This window comes from Sinohyriopsis cumingii, chromosome 11, assembly GCF_028554795.1.
Source record: "Sinohyriopsis cumingii isolate HCF-2022 chromosome 11, ASM2855479v2, whole genome shotgun sequence".
Lineage (NCBI taxonomy): Eukaryota > Metazoa > Mollusca > Bivalvia > Unionida > Unionidae > Sinohyriopsis > Sinohyriopsis cumingii.
Genome location: NC_142971.1, coordinates 74,042,047 through 74,066,624, shown reverse-complemented (window position 1 = coordinate 74,066,624; position 24,578 = coordinate 74,042,047). Strand labels below are relative to the sequence as shown.

Genomic DNA, 24,578 nt, shown 5'->3' with positions numbered 1-24,578 from the left:
TATCATTGTGATAAAGCAACACTACTGATACATCAACACAATGAAGACTACTGGTACACTAGCAATTTCGACAATGGAAATAATTTCAAACACCACTTAAATTCATTCAGAACACTGACTTGTGATGGAACTTTTAAGATTATCTGTGACTTATATCACAATAATGTAATTCCTTTTAAATATATTTTCACTAAACATTCATAAGAAATAAACTATTTATTGAATTTTACTTTAATTTGCTTTTTCAGTTACTTATTTAAGAACATCAAATCACTAGATAATAGATCCTATGAATACTAGATACTCTAAATAATAGATCCTACAGATAAGAAATATCTAATACTCAAATACAGTCACAAAAACTGCGTAACAAAGTTTTAAAATGTGTTTAAAGAATGCAGAACAGTTTCATTTGAAGCAACGATTCCTGAGCTGTCTATTTCTCTTACTGTAAGCACAATATTCCATTATGAAACCTAATTTTGAAAATCAAATTCACATTCTCACACATTTATGCCAGCATATGTATGTGTAGTGAAGTCCATCATAATCCAGAATATGTGTGTACAGTAAAATGTATCTTAAATGTCATTTTTTTATAGACTATATATTGCAGCCCAAATATATGGTGGAGGAAGAACCACCAAGCCATTGGAAGGTACTGGTAAGCTTTCTCACAGGAGGAGTAAGCTAACAAGATTCTCAAGATGGCTGCTGTGGAAGCTATTACTGGATGTGTGAGCAGCAACAATTTTATTAATGGCCAACAAAACACCATAATATATATTCTTGTGAAAACCCCATGTCAATATGACTTCAGAAGACTAACGAGATTTTCAAAATTGCAGCTGTGGTGACCACATTTGAGCCTTTGTTCAGCACCACTTTCAGTTAGAACCAACTAGACTTCACAAGATGTCTTTAAGTGAAAACCCCATGTTGATATGACCATCCATTCAGCAGAAGTAGTGATAGAAAGATTTTTGCAATGGCCAATGTGGTAGCTATATTATAGGTCTGGGTAACACAAAGTTAACTTAGGATCAACTAGACCACTAGATAAATGTGTGTGTAAAGTTTCGTAGCAATCCTCAAAGCAGTTTAGAAGGATTAGTGATAACAATCTTATGCAAATGGATGGATGACAGACAACAAACCATCTCATAACTCTTCTAGTCTTGGATCAGCAGAGCTAAAAAAATATCCTTATTTGAAAGAAAATTTTAGCCTAACCACAAAGCCTAATGAAATGATTGGTCTTTTATTTAACTTCAGATTACTACATGTACTACTGTCAAAACCAATACATACACTATCATATGCAAAGCTTGCCTAAAATATAAGTTATTATTTCTACAGGCCATGAGCACATCTGAATTCTCTCTCTCAATCTTAAATCCATAAAAATATTATATCTATTTGTTGTATAAATCATAATGTGGCACACAATAAAAATATTATGTCTATTTGTTGTATAAATCATAATGTGGCACACAATAAAAATATTATGTCTATTTGTTGTATAAATCATAATGTGGCACACAATAAAAATATTATGTCTATTTGTTGTATATATCATAATGTGGCACACAATAAAAATATTATGTCTATTTGTTGTATAAATCATGATGTGGCACACAATAAAAATATTATGTCCATTTGTTGTATAAATCATAATGTGGCACACAATTAAAAAAAAGGCTGCATACATAATCACATATTACCTGCAATATTCCACTCATGGCACTCCTGCCATTTTTATTATTCCTTGAGGTAGGTTGTCTGTTCCAACGGCGCAAACAAAACACTATAATAATTATAATGACTGCAATCAACACAACACCACCTCCGACTGAGGCCCCAATGATTATGGCAGATTTGTCTGATTTGTCTGAAGGCGCTGTTGTGTTCTTTTGTTTTTCTTCAGCAGTGCAGTTCTCACCTTCCTTCCCTTTATAACCATTTGGGCATTGTTCTACACAGGAATCATTAAAAATGTAACGACACTGTGTGCAATTTGTATTATTACCATTACAGGTCAGACACATGTTATGACACTTATGGCAGACCAAATCTCCCGTAACTGTTGTAGTCATAGAAGTTACTAACGAAGCCGTAGAAGTCTCTGACTGACTGACAGCTGTAGAATACTTGGATGTAGTGGTAGGCATATATGTAGAACTGACTTTTTCTGGATTCAAATAGAAACCCTTAGGACAGGTGCTATTGCATGAAAACGGCTGACATCTAATGATATCGCTGCCATTACCATCTTCCTGAGTGCAGTTACAGCAGTCAGTTAAATTTTTCTCTCCTGAACACATCTCAACCTGAAATACAAATTATTGCATATTCAGTCATAGAAAATTGGAACAAAAAGTTATGAAAGGTTTCTGCAACTGAATGAGTGGCAAGAAGTTATACCAATAATCAATAATCAATAATCAATAACCACTGAAGGTAAGCTCATCAAACACTTCACACTTGTTCATTAAAGCAAAAGATATATATATAGATAACTTGGAAGGAAAGACAAAATATACACTCAAAGACAAAATATACACTCAAACAAAGAATATAGTATGAAAAATGTAAGCACAGTTGGCTTACTGCTTACTGCCAAAAGTATGATAAGATAATCTCATACCAACATTACTAATAATTACTGTACCTATTTTGGTTTCCTGAACTATGTACTTGTGTTAACATAACATGCTAATGATTTCATAGATACAACAGTGCTAAACTTTCAATGTGCTAAATAATTGTTGTTTAACACAGGAACATCTGTATCCCTGTGTCTTTGCTTAACAGAAAGAGCAAAATTATAACTTATAAATAATCATAAAACCCTGGGGAAAAACTGTATGTGCTGTCTTTGTCTTTTACCATGGTATGGTCACAGATCCCATTAAGCTGGACTCTCCCCACATAAAGCACCTAGATATAACAATGCTTTCATATAATACACTGTAAATGAGAGACATTTTAAATGGATGTACAAAAAAGATATTATGCTAAAGAGCTAAGTTTTATAAAAATACTTACAAAATAATTTCTTCACTAAATATTTTTATTTCCCAGACTAAAAAAAGCCTTCAAAGAAGCTCATAGTCAGTAAAATGTTCATATATAATTTTATATATTGACTAATTTTAAAAAAAAACCTCAGAGGTCTTTTAAATGTAGGTTCTTCAATACAGAACATTGATACCATCCGAATATGAACTTGTGCACAGTATCAGTGTCTCATGTAAACAGTATCAGAAAGATCATTGGTTTCACAATTAAAGCACTGACCACAAGAGATAAAATGGAATTTATGATATAAAATATTCATTTGGTCAGAAAAAATTCTTTATAATAATTTTTGTGTAAACTTTCAGTACATTTCTTGCAATCTGATTCTTTCGTGACTATCACAAAATTGTTATAATACACTCCACCTTTCTGTCTGTTGACATGCCTCCTTGACCACTCCGGTGGCCTATTGGTTAAAGCATCCACCTTGGATGTGGGAGGTCGCAGGTTCAAACACTGGGTAAGTCATACCAAAGTCTTATACAAATGGCACTAACAGCTGCCACACAAGGCACTCAGCATTAAGAGGTTATTGATAGGAATGGTCAGACTGGTGTCAGGATAATGTGACTGGGTGGGACATCATGCCTCAATACTAGACATCACTATAAACTGCCATACTGCAGATATCAAAGTGATATGACTGTTAAATTGATAAAGCAATTTTAAAAATCCAGTCACATGCACGCACACACAAAACAATCTTCTTATTAAATCATTGGCTGGAATTTCATCAAACTATGCAGTTATCTTCTCAAAATGGTATAATTCCTGGTGTCCCTGGAATGGTGTGTTTGGCTGGGGAAGCCATTACTGCAAAAACCTATTAAGTGATGTACAAGTGACTTATATTATTCCCATTTTACTTACGGGTTAAAAGTGACTTATATATGAAGGATTAGGATTTTATATGTAAATTAGGCATTTCACTTATACATTAATATGTAAATTATGCATTTCACTTATACATGAATATGTAAATTAGGCATTTCACTTGTACATGAAGTTTACTTCAATCATTTCACTCGTACACATATTTTACTTATAAATGAAGTATACTTCACTTATCAGTGAATTATAAGTGAATTATAAGTGAAATATGAGTCACATGCGCTTCCTACACTTATAAGTGAAGTGTAAATGAATGTGAGCCACCCCTGGTTTCAATTAACATATTTGACACTGGACTCACACATTACTTAATAACTTCACACTCCTCTCTTTAGTGAAAACTTGGCTAAACTATCCATCATTAGTTGCATGTGTCCTAATCCCAATCCCAACATGTATCATTCAAAGGAAGTGACTGCCTAAACCCACCTGTATTTTCTTGTACCTGACTCCCTACAGCTGCATGCTGCTTGTGTCATTACAACTTATTACATGTACTTTTGTGGGGCAAATCAGTTTAAAAATTGAATATGATATATATGTCATTTAGGCAGCATGACCATACTGTGGTGGAAAAGCGTACCCAAGATGTACAACTACACCAGCATGGAAATATCTTCACTGGCATGTGTTTATTTGGGTGAAAGTTAAACTCATTAAAATTTATGCAAATAACAGTATGGACACAGTATTACACCAAATATGCTACATAAAATTGTGGGTATGGGGTTATGATTCTTGGGTTGCTGTGTTTGGGTTGGTCATGGTGTTGGGATAGCACGTTATAAAAATTACGCAGAGATTTGCAGAGAAGGCAATCAAAGTTACTGTGTTTATAATTTTAAATTTGTACAGAGAGGAAACACAACAAATTCATGTATATCTAATTACAACTCTATGGTCCTAAAATTATAAGTAATAGGAAAGAGAAGCAATACAATGTGAACATGTTAGAATAACATACAGTATTGCGAATAAAATCCTAAATAATCCTAGAATTACTAACACAAGTCTTAATGAATAAAGTTCAGAATACACTTTAGTGTTATTTCAAATAATTTATAACTGAAGGTGCTGATGTGCCTTTGGTGACCAGTAATCACAAATGTACTAATGTAAGAATGGCCTCAATTATAACGATGTGCCAACTGTCTTTTGTTGAACCATAGTAATATAATCCAAGGTTTCATTTTTTGAATTCACCATAATTCCAAGTTAATGTGTCTGTGCAAGAATATTATTGAGCACTTTGTATTTCCAGTGAATAAATAAGATGAATAAATTCCAGCCCATATCAAACACTGAACATAACAAAATGTTGCTGCCTAAAGATGCACAAACAAATAATTTTTCTAGCAAACAAGATTTATGAAGCCCTCTACTTGACCTGAGTCACAAATAGCATTTTCTATATAAAAAGCTATTACTTAATTGAAAATTCCATTCTAGAAGATTCTTTTACTAAAATTACAATACACATGGTAAACATACAGACCAAGATAATGATCCTTATATTTAACCTACACAGAGAAATATAAACTATGTATTAGTTGTTCATAGAATAAAAGAAAAATCAATGATTCTGGTCAGGTAGAAAATTTGATTTTGGACAAGGTCAGCTACAAAATACAAATTTATATAATTCAAAGCATATAAATGATATAAGAAACCTAACAAACTATGTAAATTATATATATATATATATATATATATATATATATATATATATATATATATATATATATATATATATATATATATATATATATATATATATACCCATTAACACTTCACTCTAACGTGTTTACGGATATAACAAGTAAGCATTACTGGCACCATAATCAAAACTGCAAAAATGTAAATAAAAAGTAAACCAAATAAAACTGAAAATAATCTGAGAGATGAGATGAAACACTTACCTAAAACAACTATTGTACTTGACCTGGCCATTACAGTCACAGTTTAACTCAAGTTAGCCACTACTGTATTCGGGCAAGGTAAGATATTTTATTCATAACAGGTTATTGAACACTCAAAATTACCCATGTCTCAAATAGGATATAATTGCCATTTGCCCATATCAACTATTATATTTGGCAAAATTATACATGACCGTCGAATTTGCCTTTGGGAGTAAAGGCACCATAAGTGACCTGATCTCCATAAACAGCTCTGTGATTATAAAGACCAGCTAACTGTCCTCCATTGTTTGACCCCTGGATGGCAACAGATTACAGAAAGGATTAGCTGTGGCATATTTTTTGAGCTATCACTTTCTATTGTCTTTTGCAAAGCAGTTCAGAAGAGACAGATGTTAATTTGTATAATAATCACAATATATGGTCTCTTCAAAAAATGAAGTGTCACTTTCCAGTGAAACCAGATTTAAAAGTGAGTTTAGTCTTGTCAGTATTTACAAGTCACTTAAGACGTTGAATCTTGCAATAGAGACGCTCAGGAAAGGAAAGTTAATTTTGTAAATAAGATTCTGATTTTACGGGATTCACGGAGTCGAATATTAAAGAAGCTAAATCCAGTGTTACAGGCACATTTTAACTCTTTTGACGAAGGTAAGCACTGGGTCAGTATTGACGAGGAATGTCCTACTGTCCAGTGGAAGACATGCTGACATTGTCTAATTCTTCCTTGAAGCCAATATAGAGAAAATTTAGAACCCCATCAACACAAAGTATGATCTACCACTGACAGTGACCTGAGGAGGACCCGCCGTAAACATCCCATGTTGTTTCCGAAGACATACAGTATTTGTATTTGACAAAGGACTGATGTGGCTAGAAAGCCAGGACATTGAACCCTTGATAAGGATGCATCTGAAAAATATCATAGTCTTTGCCAAAACAAAAAAAGAAATATCCGGTCTAACACAACTAAAATTGCAAAAGACTTCCAGTAGGAAATGCACATCATGTGAGTAAATAGTGTTTCTTCTATTTGCATTACCGATTTTTGTAATCAAATTTATTTATCGGACACCATTGGATTTTAAATGGATTATATACATGCAAGTAAGTCTGTCATTTTTTGCCTGTTATTCTGCGTTATGGAATTGCTAAAAGCATGCTGCACATAATATGACGTCACTCAGTCATTAAGCATCATGTGTAACTTGTATTTTGAACTGATATCAAAATATTTTATCCATTGTTTTAATGTGATGTTGTCCAATGTGTGCACTTTCCATACCCATTATTTTGATTCCCTAGCCGCGCAAATCAGCACCTAACAACAATATTCTCCCCCAGAAAATTATAACGCCACATCTCATTTTGTGGCCATCGATATCCTAATGCATAACACTCACACAGGAGACCAAATTCTGGACTTTTCGCCCCTTTTTCTCCAAATTAAATATTGAAATTTCAACCATTTTTGTTATTATTTCATAAACAAATAAATCTATCAAAAAATGGATGAATAAATAAATGATAAAACAAACTAGCAGAAATATAATGAATTTCATTTTCATCAGCTGAAATCAATCGCTTGGTTTTCATCTAAGTTAGAAGGACCACCATGTTCTGTTAGGCAATGTTTTAATTTCAATATGTTCCAGATGAAACATCTTTGAACAGTTCTTGCTTTCAAATAGTATCATCATCAGCATCTGCACCATAAATACAGTTAACCATAATGATTAACATTGGTTTGTCAACTGTCCTTGGTACAATACAGTTAACCATGATGATTAACAATGGTTTGTCAACTGTCCTTGGTACAATACAGTTAACCATAATGATTAACATTGGTTTGTCATCTGTCCTTGGCACAATACAGTTAACCATAATGATTAACATTGGTTTGTCAACTGTCCTTGGCACAATACAGTTAACCATAATGATTAACATTGGTTTGTCAATTGTCCTTGGCACAATACAGTTAACCATAATGATTAACATTGGTTTGTCAACTGTCCTTTTCACAATACATTTAACCATAATGATTAAAATTGGTTTGTCAACTGTCCTTGGCACAATACAGTTAACCATAATGATTAACACTGGTTTGTCAACTGTCCTTGGTACAATACAGTTAACCATAATCATTAACATTGGTTTGTCAACTGTCCTTGGCACAATACAGTTAACCATAATGATCAACATTGGTTTGTCAATTGTCCTTGGCACAATATAGTTAACCATAATGATTAACAATGGTTTGTCAACTGTCCTTGGCACAATACAGTTAACCATAATGATTAACAATTGGTTTGTCAACTGTCCTTGGCACAATACAGTTAACCATAATGATTAACAATGGTTTGTCAACTGTCCTTGGTACAATACAGTTAACCATAATGATTAACATTGGATAGTCAACTGTCCTTGGCACAATACATTTAACCATAATGATTAAAATTGGTTTGTCATCTGTCCTTGGCACAATACAGTTAACCATAATCATTAACATTGGTTTGTCAACTGTCCTTGGCACAATACAGTTAACCATAATGATTAACACTGGTTTGTCAACTGTCCTTGGCACAATACAGTTAACCATAATGATTAACATTGGATAGTCAACTGTCCTTGGCACAATACATTTAACCATAATGATTAAAATTGGTTTGTCAACTGTCCTTGACACAAGCAAATGCTTTCGCGAAATGTATTTGCACATAAAAGTTCCAGCATAATATGCATGATATGAAATCTTAATTCCATAACTTATATTATATCCATGAAGCTCATAGTCTGGAAATAATCTTTTCAAGAAGGCAATGTTGGGGACAAAATACAAAACAAATCCTTTTAAAATCACAATATTGTCTGTTTGTTAGACTGTATTTCTGTTTGACAGTAATGTGCATTATTCCGTCTTCCGACATAAGCCAGGGAACTTCCAGCTTTATTTTGTCTTTTCGAACTGTATGGGCACTTAATGTAAAACATAATATATGTATTACGTAGATGAAGCCAATAACCTTATCACGAATGAATCTGATTTTTTATCTTGTATATGATGTTGACAAAGTTAAGGAAATCAAAATGGCAGCACAAGGTGAGTGCATTGCATTGTGGGTATTTGTGTACATCTGTGAAGACAACCCATTGAATAAAAAGACTTGACATTACTCAGCCCACTTGTTACATATACATGTTCATTTGTTTCATTGCAAAATGGTGTAAAAGTGGTAAATATGTGATTGTGAGCTCTTAATTAAAAAAGAGCATAGTAAATTAGGATGAATCGTTAATGGGGAAAAAACACAAATAAGTACAATATTTTCTTTTGAATTCAAATTTAAAAATAAGTACAGCTCATTGAAATGGCGCGTGTATTATGTGTGGCTTTAAAAGGAAGCATGTGAACTTCTGCTGCACTGAAATAAATCCAGTCACTGGGTCAAACGAACTAATATATAGCATGTAACAGATATACCTTAACAGGAAACTTTAGTAAGAACTCATGCAAGGTATCAGATTTCTAAGTAGATTATTTATCACACAAACATGTAAAAGTAGTTGAAATATGAATACACAGTAAAAAGTGATAGTCTGGGCCCAAACATTTAACTGGGGAATGTAGAGATTTTCTTTCCAAAAGAATATTTCTGTCTTCTTTGTATCACAAGACTTCACTTTTTCAACTAAAATAATGGATAAAATAAGGTATTTTTCTACAAATCAGAGCAATACAATTTCTTTCAAGCATTTTGTGGTTTGGAAATATTTTTAAAATAAACCCACGGCTCAACCATCTCCCCCCCCCAGCTCAACCATCTCCCCCCCCACAAGAAAATTAAATGGTCAATCCCTTAGGGAGACACATGCCCTATATGGTCTAGCAAAAGAGATATATTGATTGTGTCCTCAATACTAAAGAATGGAGACCAAGAATGGGGAAATGGACTGTAATTTCAATTTCTAATATCAACAGCTTCAAGAATGTATAAGATTCAGTCTGTTATGAAAGTGTTATTCCCAATCTATTGTGTTAATGTGAAAATGATTAGTCAAAATTCCATGTAAAAATATTATTGAAAACTCCTGAAGCACAACCCAGTATGTCAATGACACAGGGTAAACCAGTGTCAAAGTGAGGCAACAGCATCATTTAGTACAAAACTGACAATGAAGAAGTGTATGATGCAGGTTCAGATCTTCAGTGTAAAATGTATTCTGTATACTCCACTGTAATCTGTATTCTGTCCCCTCCATCATTAAGCTGTATTCTCTACCCTCCATCATTAAGCTGTATTCTCTATCCTCCATCATTAAGCTGTATTCTCTACCCTCCATCATTAAGCTGTATCCTGTACCCAACAATTGTATTCTGTATTCTCTAACCTCATTGTCAGTTGTATCTTTTACACACCATTGTAAGTTGTATCATATCCATTTTAACCTGTATTATGTCCCCTCCATTGGATGCTGTATTCTCTACCCTCCATCATTAAGCTGTATTCTCTCCCTCCATCATTAAGCTGTATTCTCTACCCTCCATCTTTCAGTTGCATTTTGTACCCATCAATTGTATGCTGTATTTTGTCCCCTTCATTGCAAGCTGCATTCTGTATCATATCCACTGCAAGCTGTATTCTGTATCATACCCATTGTAAGATGTATTCTGTATCATATCCATTGCAAGCTGTATTCTGTATCATAACCAATGTAAGCTGTATTCTGTATCATATCCATTGCAAGCTGTATTCTGTATCATATCCACTGAAAGCTGTATTCTGTATCATACCCATTGTAAGCTGTATTCTGTATCATAACCATTGTAACCTGTATTCTGTATCATAACCATTGTAACCTGTATTCTGTATCATATCCATTGTAAGCTGTATTCTGTATCATATCCATTGCAAGCTGTATTCTGTATCATATCCATTGCAAGCTGTATTTAGTGTAATATCCATTGTAAGCTGTATTCTGTATCATATCCATTGCAAGCTGTATTCTGTATCATATCCACTGAAAGCTGTATTCTGTATCATACCCATTGTAAGCTGTATTCTGTATCATAACCATTGTAACCTGTATTCTGTATCATAACCATTGTAACCTGTATTCTGTATCATATCCATTGTAAGCTGTATTCTGTATCATATCCATTGCAAGCTGTATTTAGTGTAATATCCATTGTAAGCTGTATTCTGTATCATATCCATTGTAACCTTTATTCTGTATCATATCCACTGTAAGCTGTATTCTGTATCATATCCACTGTAACCTGTATTCTGTATCATATCCATTTTAAGCTGTATTCTGTATCATATTCATTGTAAACTGTATTCTGCCCCCTTCATTGCAAGCTGTATTCTGTATCATAACCATTGTAAGCTGTATTCTGTATCATATCCACTGTAACCTGTATTCTGTATTATATCCATTGTAAGCTGTATTCTGTATCATAACCATTCTAAGCTGTATTCTGTATCATAACCATTGTAAGATGTATTCTGAATCATATCTATTGTAAGCTGTATTCTGTATCATATCCATTGTAAGCTGTATTCTGTATCATATCCATTGCAAGCTGTATTCAGTATAATATCCATTGTAAGCTGTATTCTGTATCATATCCATTGTAACCTGTATTCTGTATCATATCCACTGTAAGCTGTATTCTGTATCATATCCACTGTAACCTGTATTCTGTATCATATCCATTTTAAGCTGTATTCTGTATCATATTCATTGTAACCTGTATTCTGCCCCCTTCATTGCAAGCTGTATTCTGTATCATAACCATTGTAAGATGTATTCTGAATCATATCTATTGTAAGCTGTATTCTGTATCATATCCATTGTAAGCTGTATTCTGTATCATATCCATTGCAAGCTGTATTCAGTATAATATCCATTGTAAGCTGTATTCTGCCCCCTTTCATTGCAAGCTGTATTCTGTATCATATCCATTGTAAGCTGTATTCTGTATCATATCCATTGCAAGCTGTATTCAGTATAATATCCATTGTAAGCTGTATTCTGTATCATATCCATTGTAACCTGTATTCTGTATCATATCAACTGTAAGCTGTATTCTGTATCATATCCACTGTAACCTGTATTCTGTATCATATCCATTTTAAGCTGTATTCTGTATCATATTCATTGTAACCTGTATTCTGCCCCCTTCATTGCAAGCTGTATTCTTTATCATATCCATTGTAAGCTGTATTCTGTATCATATCCATTGCAAGCTGTATTCAGCATAATATCCATTGTAAGCTGTATTCTGTATCATATCCATTGTAACCTGTATTCTGTATCATATCCACTGTAAGCTGTATTCTGTATCATATCCACTGTAACCTGTATTCTGTATCATATCCATTTTAAGCTGTATTCTGTATCATATTCATTGTAACCTGTATTCTGCCCCCTTCATTGCAAGCTGTATTCTGTATCATAACCATTGTAAGATGTATTCTGAATCATATCTATTGTAAGCTGTATTCTGTATCATATCCATTGTAAGCTGTATTCTGTATCATATCCATTGCAAGCTGTATTCAGTATAATATCCATTGTAAGCTGTATTCTGCCCCCTTTCATTGCAAGCTGTATTCTGTATCATATCCATTGTAAGCTGTATTATGTATCATATCCATTGCAAGCTGTATTCAGTATAATATCCATTGTAAGCTGTATTCTGTATCATATCCATTGTAACCTGTATTCTGTATCATATCCACTGAAAGCTGTATTCTGTATCATACCCATTGTAAGCTGTATTCTGTATCATAACCATTGTAACCTGTATTCTGTATCATAACCATTGTAACCTGTATTCTGTATCATATCCATTGTAAGCTGTATTCTGTATCATATCCATTGCAAGCTGTATTTAGTGTAATATCCATTGTAAGCTGTATTCTGTATCATATCCATTGTAACCTTTATTCTGTATCATATCCACTGTAAGCTGTATTCTGTATCATATCCACTGTAACCTGTATTCTGTATCATATCCATTTTAAGCTGTATTCTGTATCATATTCATTGTAAACTGTATTCTGCCCCCTTCATTGCAAGCTGTATTCTGTATCATAACCATTGTAAGCTGTATTCTGTATCATATCCACTGTAACCTGTATTCTGTATTATATCCATTGTAAGCTGTATTCTGTATCATAACCATTGTAAGCTGTATTCTGTATCATATCCATTGCAAGCTGTATTTAGTGTAATATTCATTGTAAGCTGTATTCTGTATCATATCCATTGTAACCTTTATTCTGTATCATATCCACTGTAAGCTGTATTCTGTATCATATCCACTGTAACCTGTATTCTGTATCATATCCATTTTAAGCTGTATTCTGTATCATATTCATTGTAAACTGTATTCTGCCCCCTTCATTGCAAGCTGTATTCTGTATCATAACCATTGTAAGCTGTATTCTGTATCATATCCACTGTAACCTGTATTCTGTATTATATCCATTGTAAGCTGTATTCTGTATCATAACCATTCTAAGCTGTATTCTGTATCATAACCATTGTAAGATGTATTCTGAATCATATCTATTGTAAGCTGTATTCTGTATCATATCCATTGTAACCTGTATTCTGTATCATATCCATTGTAACCTGTATTCTGTATCATAACCATTGTAACCTGTATTCTGTATCATATCCATTGTAAGCTGTATTCTGTATCATATCCATTGCAAGCTGTATTCAGTATAATATCCATTGTAAGCTGTATTCTGCCCCCTTTCATTGCAAGCTGTATTCTGTATCATATCCACTGTAAGCTGTATTCTGTATCATATCCATTGCAAGCTGTATTCAGTATAATATCCATTGTAAGCTGTATTCTGTATCATATCCATTGTAACCTGTATTCTGTATCATATCCACTGTAAGCTGTATTCTGTATCATATCCACTGTAACCTGTATTCTGTATCATATCCATTTTAAGCTGTATTCTGTATCATATTCATTGTAACCTGTATTCTGCCCCCTTCATTGCAAGCTGTATTCTGTATCATAACCATTGTAAGCTGTATTCTGTATCATATCCACTGTAACCTGTATTCTGTATTATATCCATTGTAAGCTGTATTCTGTATCATAACCATTCTAAGCTGTATTCTGTATCATAACCATTGTAAGATGTATTCTGAATCATATCTATTGTAAGCTGTATTCTGTATCATATCCACTGTAACCTGTATTCTGTATCATATCCATTGTAACCTGTATTCTGTATCATAACCATTGTAACCTGTATTCTGTATCATATCCATTGTAACCTGTATTCTGTGTCATATCCAATGTAACCTGTATTCTGTGTCATATCCACTGTAACCTGTATTCTGTATCATATCCATTGTAACCTGTATTCTGTATCATATCCATTGTAACCTGTATTCTGTATCATATCCATTGTAAGCTGCATTCTGTATCATAACCATTGTAACCTGTATTCTGTATCATATCCATTGTAAGCTGCATTCTGTATCATATCCATTGTAAGCTGCATTCAGTATAATATCCATTGTAAGCTGTATTCTGCCCCCTTCATTGCAAGCTGTATTCTGTATCATATTCATTGTAACCTGTATTCTGTATCACAACCATTGTAAGCTGTATTCTGTTCCCTTCATTGCAAGCTGTGTTCTGTATCATAACCATTGTAAGCTGTATTCTGTATCATAACCATTGTAAGCTGTATTCTGTATCATAACCATCGTAAGCTGTATTCTGCCCCCTTCACTGCAAGCTGTATTCTGTATCATAACCATTGTAAGCTGTATTCTGCCCCTTCATAGCAAGCTGTATTCTGTATCATAACCATTGTAAGCTGTATTCTGTATCATAACCATTTTAAGCTGTATTCTGTATCATATCCATTGTAACCTGTATTCTGTATCATAACCATTGTAAGCTGTATTCTGTATCATAACCATTGTAAGCTGTAGTCTGTCCCCTTCATTGCAAGCTGTATTCTGTATCATAACCATTGTAAGCTGTAGTCTGTCCCCTTCATTGCAAGCTGTATTCTGTATCATAACCAATGTAAGCTGTATTCTGTATCATATCCATTGTAAGCTGTATTCTGTATCATAACCATTGAAAGCTGTATTCTGTATCATAACCATTTTAAGCTGTATTATGGTATCTGTCATCCCCTGTAAGTGGTATGATGTACCCTCTATTGTAATGTGTAATATGTACCCACCGATACTATGATTCTTAAACTAACTTATTTATGGATGTAGTCGCTGTAAATGCACCAATGTAAGTACATCATGTAAAGTATGAAGTCCAACCTATTTGGCTTGCTACTGAAATCTTAGATGTCATGAGACCTGAATTCAAAGCTAGGGGAAACCAAGCACAATATAAGGTATAGAGCAATAAAATATCAAGTATGATTAAAAAGGAAAATATATTTACTATGAATCAATGTTTGAAAACAAACAGAGAAATTCAAATTCTAACTAGAATGTTTCTGAACAAACCAGACCAATAAAATTCACTGACTTCTGTTAAATGACACCATTGTCATTCATGACATTAACATTGAAAGTTTTCAATGATTTTTTTCATCAACATTACCACCAATTAAAGAAATCAGTGATAGAAAACTACTTTAATGAACTGAAAAGGTTCCTTAGGGAGGTATGTTTCTATATCCCTCCATAATCAAAAAATTTTGTTAAAAAAATGTCCAATTTAAATTGATACCATGAGAGCTACAGGACTTGATCAGATTGGTCCACAACTCAAAGAAAGTTCTGCCTCGGCTATTTCAGCAGAATAGCATTCATAATCAATTTACGAATTGCAACCTCATCTGTCCCCAAAATACGGAAAACTGCAAAAGTAACCCCTATTCACAAATCTGGTTCTAAGGTTGTTGCTGATAGCTACTGGCCAATCTCAATACTACCAAACTTGTCAAAATTGATTTGAAAAAAAAAATGTCCATGACTTGTTCATGTCATATTTAACCAAACACTTGCTGTTACATCATAACCAATCAGGCTTTAGACAGAAATCTTCAAGTGAGACTACCTTGATCTCCCTAATTGATAAATGGCTTCAGGCACTTGATCAAGGTAGAATAAATGTATCTGTGTTTGCTGATTTCAGGAAAGTATTTGACATGGTGAATCATGAGATTCTTTTGAGGAAACTGAAAATTTGCCAATGTGATGAAAGCACAAGTAGATGGTTTGCTTCATACTTAATTGAGAGAATGTGTGTGTGTGTGTGATTTGGATTTTTAAAGTAGCTTTAAAAACAATTCAGTCAAATCGCTATGATGTCTGCAGTGTAGCAGTTTATAGACATGTCTAGCGCTGGGGCATCATGCCGCATACATGTAGCATGATGTCCCACCCAGTCACATTTTCCTGACACCAGGTCAACCAGTCCTAACACTGACCTCTTAATGCTGAGCATCAAGCGAGACTTCTGTTAGTACCATTTTTATAAGTCTTTGGTTTGACTCAGCTGGGGATCGAACCCATGACCTCATGCATCTGAGGCAGACACTCTAACCAGCAGGCCACCGGAGTGGTCTTAAATGAGAGAAAACATCATGTTCATATAAATGTTGTTCTGTCAGAACCTGGAACAATTAGCTTTGGAGTAACAGAAGGCTCAATTCTAGGTTCATTCCTATTTATATTATTTATTAATGACCTGCCACTTTTACTAGGGGACTCAATTTCATCTACAGATCTCTATGCAGATGACATGACACTGTCAGACATCCAAAACATGAAGCATGAACTGAAAACGTCTTTGCAGGATGCCAAAACTAACTGGAAATGTCTTTGCAGGATGCCAAACAAACTGGAAACGTCTTTGCAGGATGCCAAAACAAACTGGAAATGTCTTTGCAGGATACCAAAACAAACTGGATGGCTGGTGCACATGCAATGGCATGTTAGTTAATAATGATAAAACAAAAATATTAATTATCTCAACAAGGAAAAAAGAAGAAATCTTGATAGTGATGAACTATGTCTAACATGAATGATACATATTTGCAATTAGTCTTTCATGCCCCAGTGTCCCCTAGGGGTGAAAGACTGAGAGTAAAGAAAATCCCCTTGGTATCAGAATTTGGGGTCAGAGTGAGTAAAAAACAAACTTTGGAATTAAAAATGGGGGGTCAAAATAAAATTGTTGGGGGTCCCTGATGCACAAATGAGGATAAAGGGAAAGACTATGAAAGACTGCTTGGTGTGATTGAATATATAAAATATATCAGTAAAAATGTTAATTCATGTTTATGGCTTCTCAGTAAGATAAGACATTTTCTCCCAGAAATGCAATGAAAACTATTTTATAACAGTTACATACAACCCTATTTAGAGTAGTTCAGTATGGGGGAATTCAAATGATAAAAATACAGCAAAGCTAGCACATCTTCAAAAAAGAGCATTTGAGCTAATATCAATCCAAACAGAAAGCAGTGATAAATTTAGCTGCTAAGTTAAAAATATTACCTATCACAGACTAAATTTAGTTAGGAAAAGCCAAGTTAATGAACAGGATATCCAATAATCATGCTTCTGTATATTTATAGTTACTACTCCATTACAGGCTACCTGGTAATACACCCCACCTGCAATATGTCTACCAAACAGTATTAAATTCATGAACCAAATAATGAATTATTCAAAAAATGGTTTAATACTCTGGAACATTGCTCTGGATAAGTATTCCAGTTGCGATTAGAAATGCCCACTCTATTTCCTTCTTCCAAACCCAATATATCCAGTGGTTTCAGAGATGGAATTAAGATGAATTAATTTATTTGTATTCATGAATGCATCATTTATGTTACCCATCTATGTGTCATCAATTTATGTCATGCATCATTTATGTTACCCATCTATTTGTCATCAATTTATGTTATGCATCATTTATGTTACCCATCTATTTGTCATCAATTTATGTTATGCATCATTTATGTTACCCATCTCTGTGTCATCAATTTATGTTATGCATCATTTATGTTACCCATCTATGTGTCATCAATTTGTCATGCATCATTTATGTTACCCATCTGTTTGTCATCAATTTATGTTATGCATCATTTATGTTACCCATTAATTTTCATCTATTTATGTTACCCATCTATTTGTCATCAATTTATGTTACCCATCTGTGTCATCAATTTATGTTATGCATCATTTATGTCACCCATCTATTTGTCATCAATTTATGTTACCCATCTATTTGTCATCAATTGCATATTGCATGTATATTGACTATGTGGGTTCAATATGTTTGGGCAATTATCCAACTGGCAAAAGAAAAGAAAGTAAATACATTCTTGTCTACACAAGTACATGCTACTATATACATGGATGCATGTGTGTGTATATGTGTGCATTTGTATATATGGTAAATAAGTTACTTTGTATGAGGACCTCAAGGTAGATTAGTTCTTCAGCTAACTGTGTTACCCTCTTTAAACAAAGTCATTATTATTATTATTATCATTATTATTATTATTATTATTATTACTGCCAGCTCAATCTGATGATGGGTGACTCTCCTTCATTAACAATTTAAATGACTTGATATACTGGGCGTGTGAATAACATGCTGAAAGACTAACAGAAATGAAGCGATATAAAAAGAAATAATATTCAGAAATATGATAAAAAACAATTTCTTTTTAATGCCAAGTGTTGAAACTGTCTCACATAAACTTGGCAATGATGTTTTCAAATTGTCCACTGTGGCAGCCATAGTGGACATAGGACTGGCGCCATTTTCATTTCAGACAAACTAGACAACATCATGAAAATCATTTATTCAAAAGGTTTTGTAACAGGAGTTTTAACATGTTCATTTTGGAAGTCATATTTGATGTCATATAAGCAAAATTCTCATTCAAGACAAACCAGATATCATAAGATTTCTTCTGGTGAAAACCATATATTGAGATGACTTTCAAATTACATGTAGGAGTAGCAGTGCTAAGATTACCAAGATGGCTGCTGTGGTGACCATATTGGATATCATATTATCAAGACGGCTGCTGTGGTGACCATATTGGATATCATATTATCAAGATGCATGCTGTGGTGAACATATTGGATATCACATTATCAAGATGGTTGCTGTGGTGACCATATTGGATATCATAATTTCAAGATGGCTGCTGTGATGACCATATTGGATATCATATTATCAAGATGGCTGCTCTGGTGACCATATTGGATATCATATTATCAAGATGGCTGCTCTGGTGACCATATTGGATATCATATTATCAAGATGGCTGCTCTGGTGACCATACTGGATATCATATTATCAAGACGGCTGCTCTGGTGACCATATTGGATATCATATTATCAAGATGGCTGCTGTGGTGACCATACTGAATATCATATTGGTACAATTTATATTTCAGACTAACTAGACACTACAATATGTCTTCCAGTGACAACTCCATGCTGATATGAGTGTTGTGTCAGGAGAAGCAACAATAAACAAATATTCTTGATGGTTGCTTTGTTGGCCACGCTGATGTCAGATTGGCACCAGTATCATTTAGAATCAATTTAGCATCATAAGACATCTTATAATGGAAACCCCATGTTTATATGACCATCCAATCACACGGAATAGTGATAAGGTTTTAAAAGATGGCTGGCCACTGTGTTGGTCACAATGAGTGTCAGAGTGGCACCGTTTTCATTTAGAAATAGTCAGGTATGTAAGAAGTCTTTGGGCAAAATTCCCATGTTGATAAAACTTTCTGTTTAGCAAATAATAATATTTTCAAGATGGCTGCTGTGGTGACCATAATGGATATCATATTTTCAAGATGGCTGCTGTGGTGGCTCAGTTACTGGAAATACAATTTGCATGTTTTCATTTAGGACTGACTAGATATGATAAGAAATCTTTTACTGACATCCTCATTGACATGGAGTATAAAATACAAAATTTTTAAGATGGCTGTCATAGTAGAAAATATTGGTTTAAGTCAGCATAATGTTTTCACTTAAGTGCTTTAAGGTGGTGCTCTAAAGTTTTGTATTTTGCATAGGGTTAGAATTTTAAAGAAAACGAATTTCCCCGGCTTTCCTCACTGGTTATACTGGTATTAAAAAAGATCTTGTATATCTTAGGTATAATTCAAAGAACCTTTAATTCCCTTTATTTTGGTGTATGATTGATGGGTTTAATATGGGTTAAAGAGTACAGAGCTTGGCCTTATTCCAGATGTGCACCTTTCAAAAAAGTGCTAGCTCCACTTGGTCATTTTCACTTCCTGAACTTCAGAGGTAAATTGTAAAAAAAAAAAGCCAATAACGTTTTTTACATTTTATATATTTGGTAATTAATTCATTGCACTTTCAGATGCTGGTATTGTCTAATCTGGCAAAATTCATTTTCCCTATTTTAATAGCTGCTATGGATAGTGTACTTTAGACTAATTCGGGCTGATTTTTCTGCACAAAGGAGCACTCATTTTAGTTAGCAGTGTGCTTATATCATGTACAATTTCCAAAAGTACAATATCCTAAGAAATATCATCCACATTACATTAATGTAGCATAGAGGTATGCAAATATTCCCTCCACTGTGCATGTTTTAAATGCAAAAAACTTCACCTTACATAGGTCACTCTTTCAAAAGTACATAACTGGTAAGCGCCCACTTACAAGCACCCAGACACCATAAGAGGTCTTTCTGTGAAAACCCGATGTTGATCTGACCTTCCATTCCAAGGTGATAACACGATTTTCAAGATGGTTGCTGTAGTGGCTACACTGGATGTTCTTCATTTAGGACCAACCTGACCTTGGGATGAATGCAAGCTTCATGCCAATCCCACAAGTAGTTTATGAGGAGTAGCCATCATAAACATGTGCTTAAGAATGGACAGTCATCATGATGATGGATGACAGATGACAGATACTACATCATCCCGTAAGCCCTTCTGGTCTATAACCAGTTCAGCTAAAAACAATAGTGTCCAATCTTTTATCAAAAACAAGTTTGATGCATTTCCTCATGTTTCCAAACATTTGTACAAATTTAGTTCCTTAAAACAAACAGCAATTCATTGGAACAAGCTAGTGGCATACTTAATGTGTCATATGTTTTGGGGCTGAAATTATAAAGAATTCGACCCAACTGTGATATAATTTGTTGAAAGTATGGAATGAGATGCAAGCTATAATGAAACCTGCCCAGGCTGACCCTTGAGCATAAAAGACAGTTGCCATTAATGGACAACATTTATTAATTAATGTTGTTAATTTCATTTACATACTGTATCTCAATACATATAACACCTAAAGTTTATGGGAAGGTTCATTATAATATGATAACTGAATTGGCAATTTCTAGGTACAGTCATGACAATAGTAAATTTCTTATAACATACTGCATATGGATACCATTCTGTACCATATATGTACCAATAATGTGACACAACTGCATCTGCATACCAGTCTATACATTTAAAGTAAGGTACTGTGCCTAGCAAGGCAACTAAAGTAAGGTACTGTGCCCAGAAAGGCAACAATAGTCAGGTAGTATGCCAAGCAAGGCAACTAAAGTCATAGTATGCCAAGCAAGGCAACTAAAGTTAGGTACTATGCCCAGCAAGGCAACTAAAATAGAGTACTATGCCCTGCAAGGCAACTAAAGTAAAGTACTGTGCCCAGCAAGGAAACAATAGTCAGGTAGTATGCCAAGCAAGGCAACTAAAGTTAGGTGCTATGCCCAGCAAGGCAACTAAGGTAAGGTACTGTGCCCTGCAAGGCAACTAAAGTAAGGTGATGTGCCCAGTAGGATAAATTTTGAGAGTAAAAAATATTTTCTTTGCTGCAGTTATCTTTATTTCAGTTTAAATTTAAAACTATTGAAATAAATCTAGTTTATTTACTTAGACATAACTTTAAAGCACACTCAACCACTAACACTACCATGATTGGTCAGTTATATGTATGCTAGAAGATCAGTGTCTATAATGCTCTTTCTGCTAAAATTTTAAAGCTAACAGTGCCAATTAAAATTTTAAATTCCAACTGAAAATTCTAAAGAGAACAAAGCAAATTTATATTTTAAATTCTAATTTAAAATTCTAAAGAGAACAGTGCAGACCCAGAACTAATGGTAGATTAATACATTAGGGTAGATCTTCGTCTATGATGGTCACAGACGAATCTTAGATATATGGGTAAATACATAATGTTCAAATGTATCGTATGAGTAATGCTGATCACGTGTGGTATCATCCAATACTTAGATTGTTATGACTTGGACCAGAATAATGCAGAGGCTTTCCTTCAGAACAGAACATTTACTTTTCAAAATGTGCATGGTGAATTATTGGATTTTTGGAGAGAAAAAAAGTCTGCCCCCCACCCACTCCCCAACCCTTATACCTTGTTTTGCTCTGATCTATTCATATTACAAACCATTTTAAATGAACAAAAATAAATATACTGGTTGAAATGAAAATCCCAGCCATTCCCCACCACCAAGTGAAATGGTTGCCCTCTTACTAGGTGAATAATAATGATCATAACCAGAGACTAGAATTACGCAATTCAATTCCTACTAGAATGACACATTTCAATTCCTACTAGAATTATACAGTCATGTCCTAATTTTAGTCCTATGTAATTGTAGTCCCAGGTTACAATCTATAATGGCTATACAGTCAGTAGGGAAACCTGTTTATCTACAAAGTTTACTGCAAGCTTAGATTTGTGTATTGGAATCTATATTGCATTGTGTACAATAACACCTATTTTCAGCCCTCTTAACGAACAAGTCTGAACTCATTTTTTAGCCTATGCTTTTCATTGAAAAGGCTGTTCTCCCCGTGTGTGTGTGTGTGTGTGTGTGTGTGTGACATAAAATTCTGATATTTTCCTGCCCATACTGATGAGTGTACAAGATGGTGTGCATTTGTGTGTATGTGTGGGTGCACATGATGGTTGTTGTTGTTATGGGGTTTAACACCATTTTTCAGCACATGATAGGCTATGCACGGCGGTCAGTATTAATGGTGGAGGAAGAACCCGGGAAAATCCCAGGAAGAACCACTGACCCATGAGAAGCTACTGGCAAGCTTTCTCACATACCCACATTTGCTGAATCCTATACTCGAACCCACACAGACATAGGTGCGATGGCAGTGATCCGTAACAGACAGCGCTTTAGACCACTTGGTCACTCGGGGCCTGGCACATGATGATGCATGTACGTGTGGGTGTACATGATGATGTGTGTGTGCATGTGTGGGTTTACATGACGGTGTGTGTGTGTGTATCCACGACATAAACTGGTGATTATATTTTCCTGCCCATACTGATGTGTGTAAATAATTCCAGTTATTTGTACATGGATTAAACTCAATACTTAAATTCAAATTGCATAGCTTCAGAGGAACAATTATTTTGTTGCTACTACGAATTGTGCTGGGGGGAGCATGGTTGGTGCTGACATTAAATTTAAAGACTCAATGAATCAATGAATAACAATCTTTCTGTGGAAACAATACATGCATACATACATGCATATATACATACATACACACATACATAAATACATACATACATGCATACATATATACACATTTCCAATCCAATTCGTCCAATGTGAATATTGCAAAATTTATTGATATATTTATACAAGGAAATTTTTGTCCCCTAGTCAGCAAGGTGGTTTCAAAATATTAAAGTCTTTAAGGCACTTAACAAAGTAGGTCAAAAAGGGGACTTTAGTGATGACTTCCCTTTAGATAAGGACTGATATTACAAGTGTTTTTGAGTTTTAATCATAATGCAAATAAATCAATCTGCCAGGTTAACCTTGCATTTCTTCAGGTGGATTCCAAATAACATTATAAAGCCTTATAAGGGAAAAAAGTATTTAAGCCACTAGACGTACTTCAACTTTCGTGCTATTGGAATTAAAATATGTTATATATGTAAGTAAATTATCTTGACACTTGAGTTAAAATATATTATCTTTGTAGTGTTTTACGTATAAACAAAACAAACAGCCAATGCCTATAATATGCATAGCTACAGACAAACAGACGATACCTTAAGACAAACAGACAGTACCTATAAGACAAATAAATGATACCTATGGGACAAACAGACGATACCTATAACACACATAGAAAGACAAACAGTCAATACCTATAAGACAGACAGACAATACCTATAGGATAAACAGATGATACCTATAGGACAAACAGACAATACCTATAGGATAAACAGATGATACCCACAGGACAAACAGACAATACCTATAAGACAAACAGTCAATGCCTATAAGAAAAACAGATGATACCTGTAACACACATAACAAAAGACAAACAGTCAATACCTATAAAACAAACAGTCAATACATATAAGATGAACAGATAATACTTAATATACATAACTGAAGAACAATAGATGATGTTGCACACCTATATCTAAGTCACTTTAGGCACATTAGGTGTACAATGGCAGACCTGGGCCCAATGATGTTTTTAGTTACATTTCTGGCTTTATAAATTAAAATGGTGTGCAATGGATGATCTGGGCCCAATGATGTTTGTAGTTACATTTTTGGCTTTATAAATTGTGTGCAATATGATACTAGCATGATTACAATCCAGGTTTTCT

At 34.1% G+C, this 24,578-nt stretch overlaps 1 protein-coding gene across 1 annotated transcript in view; it reads right to left on the bottom strand.

Moving 5' to 3' along the window:
- The window catches only part of LOC149788742 (uncharacterized), a 64,743-nt gene that overhangs the window by 24,738 nt on the left and 15,427 nt on the right, over positions 1–24,578 (bottom strand). The window contains exon 2 of the mRNA XM_089974840.1: positions 1,725–2,330. Within this exon, the coding sequence (XP_089830966.1) occupies positions 1,725–2,330 (606 nt within the window). The remainder of the gene's footprint in view (positions 1–1,724; positions 2,331–24,578) is intronic.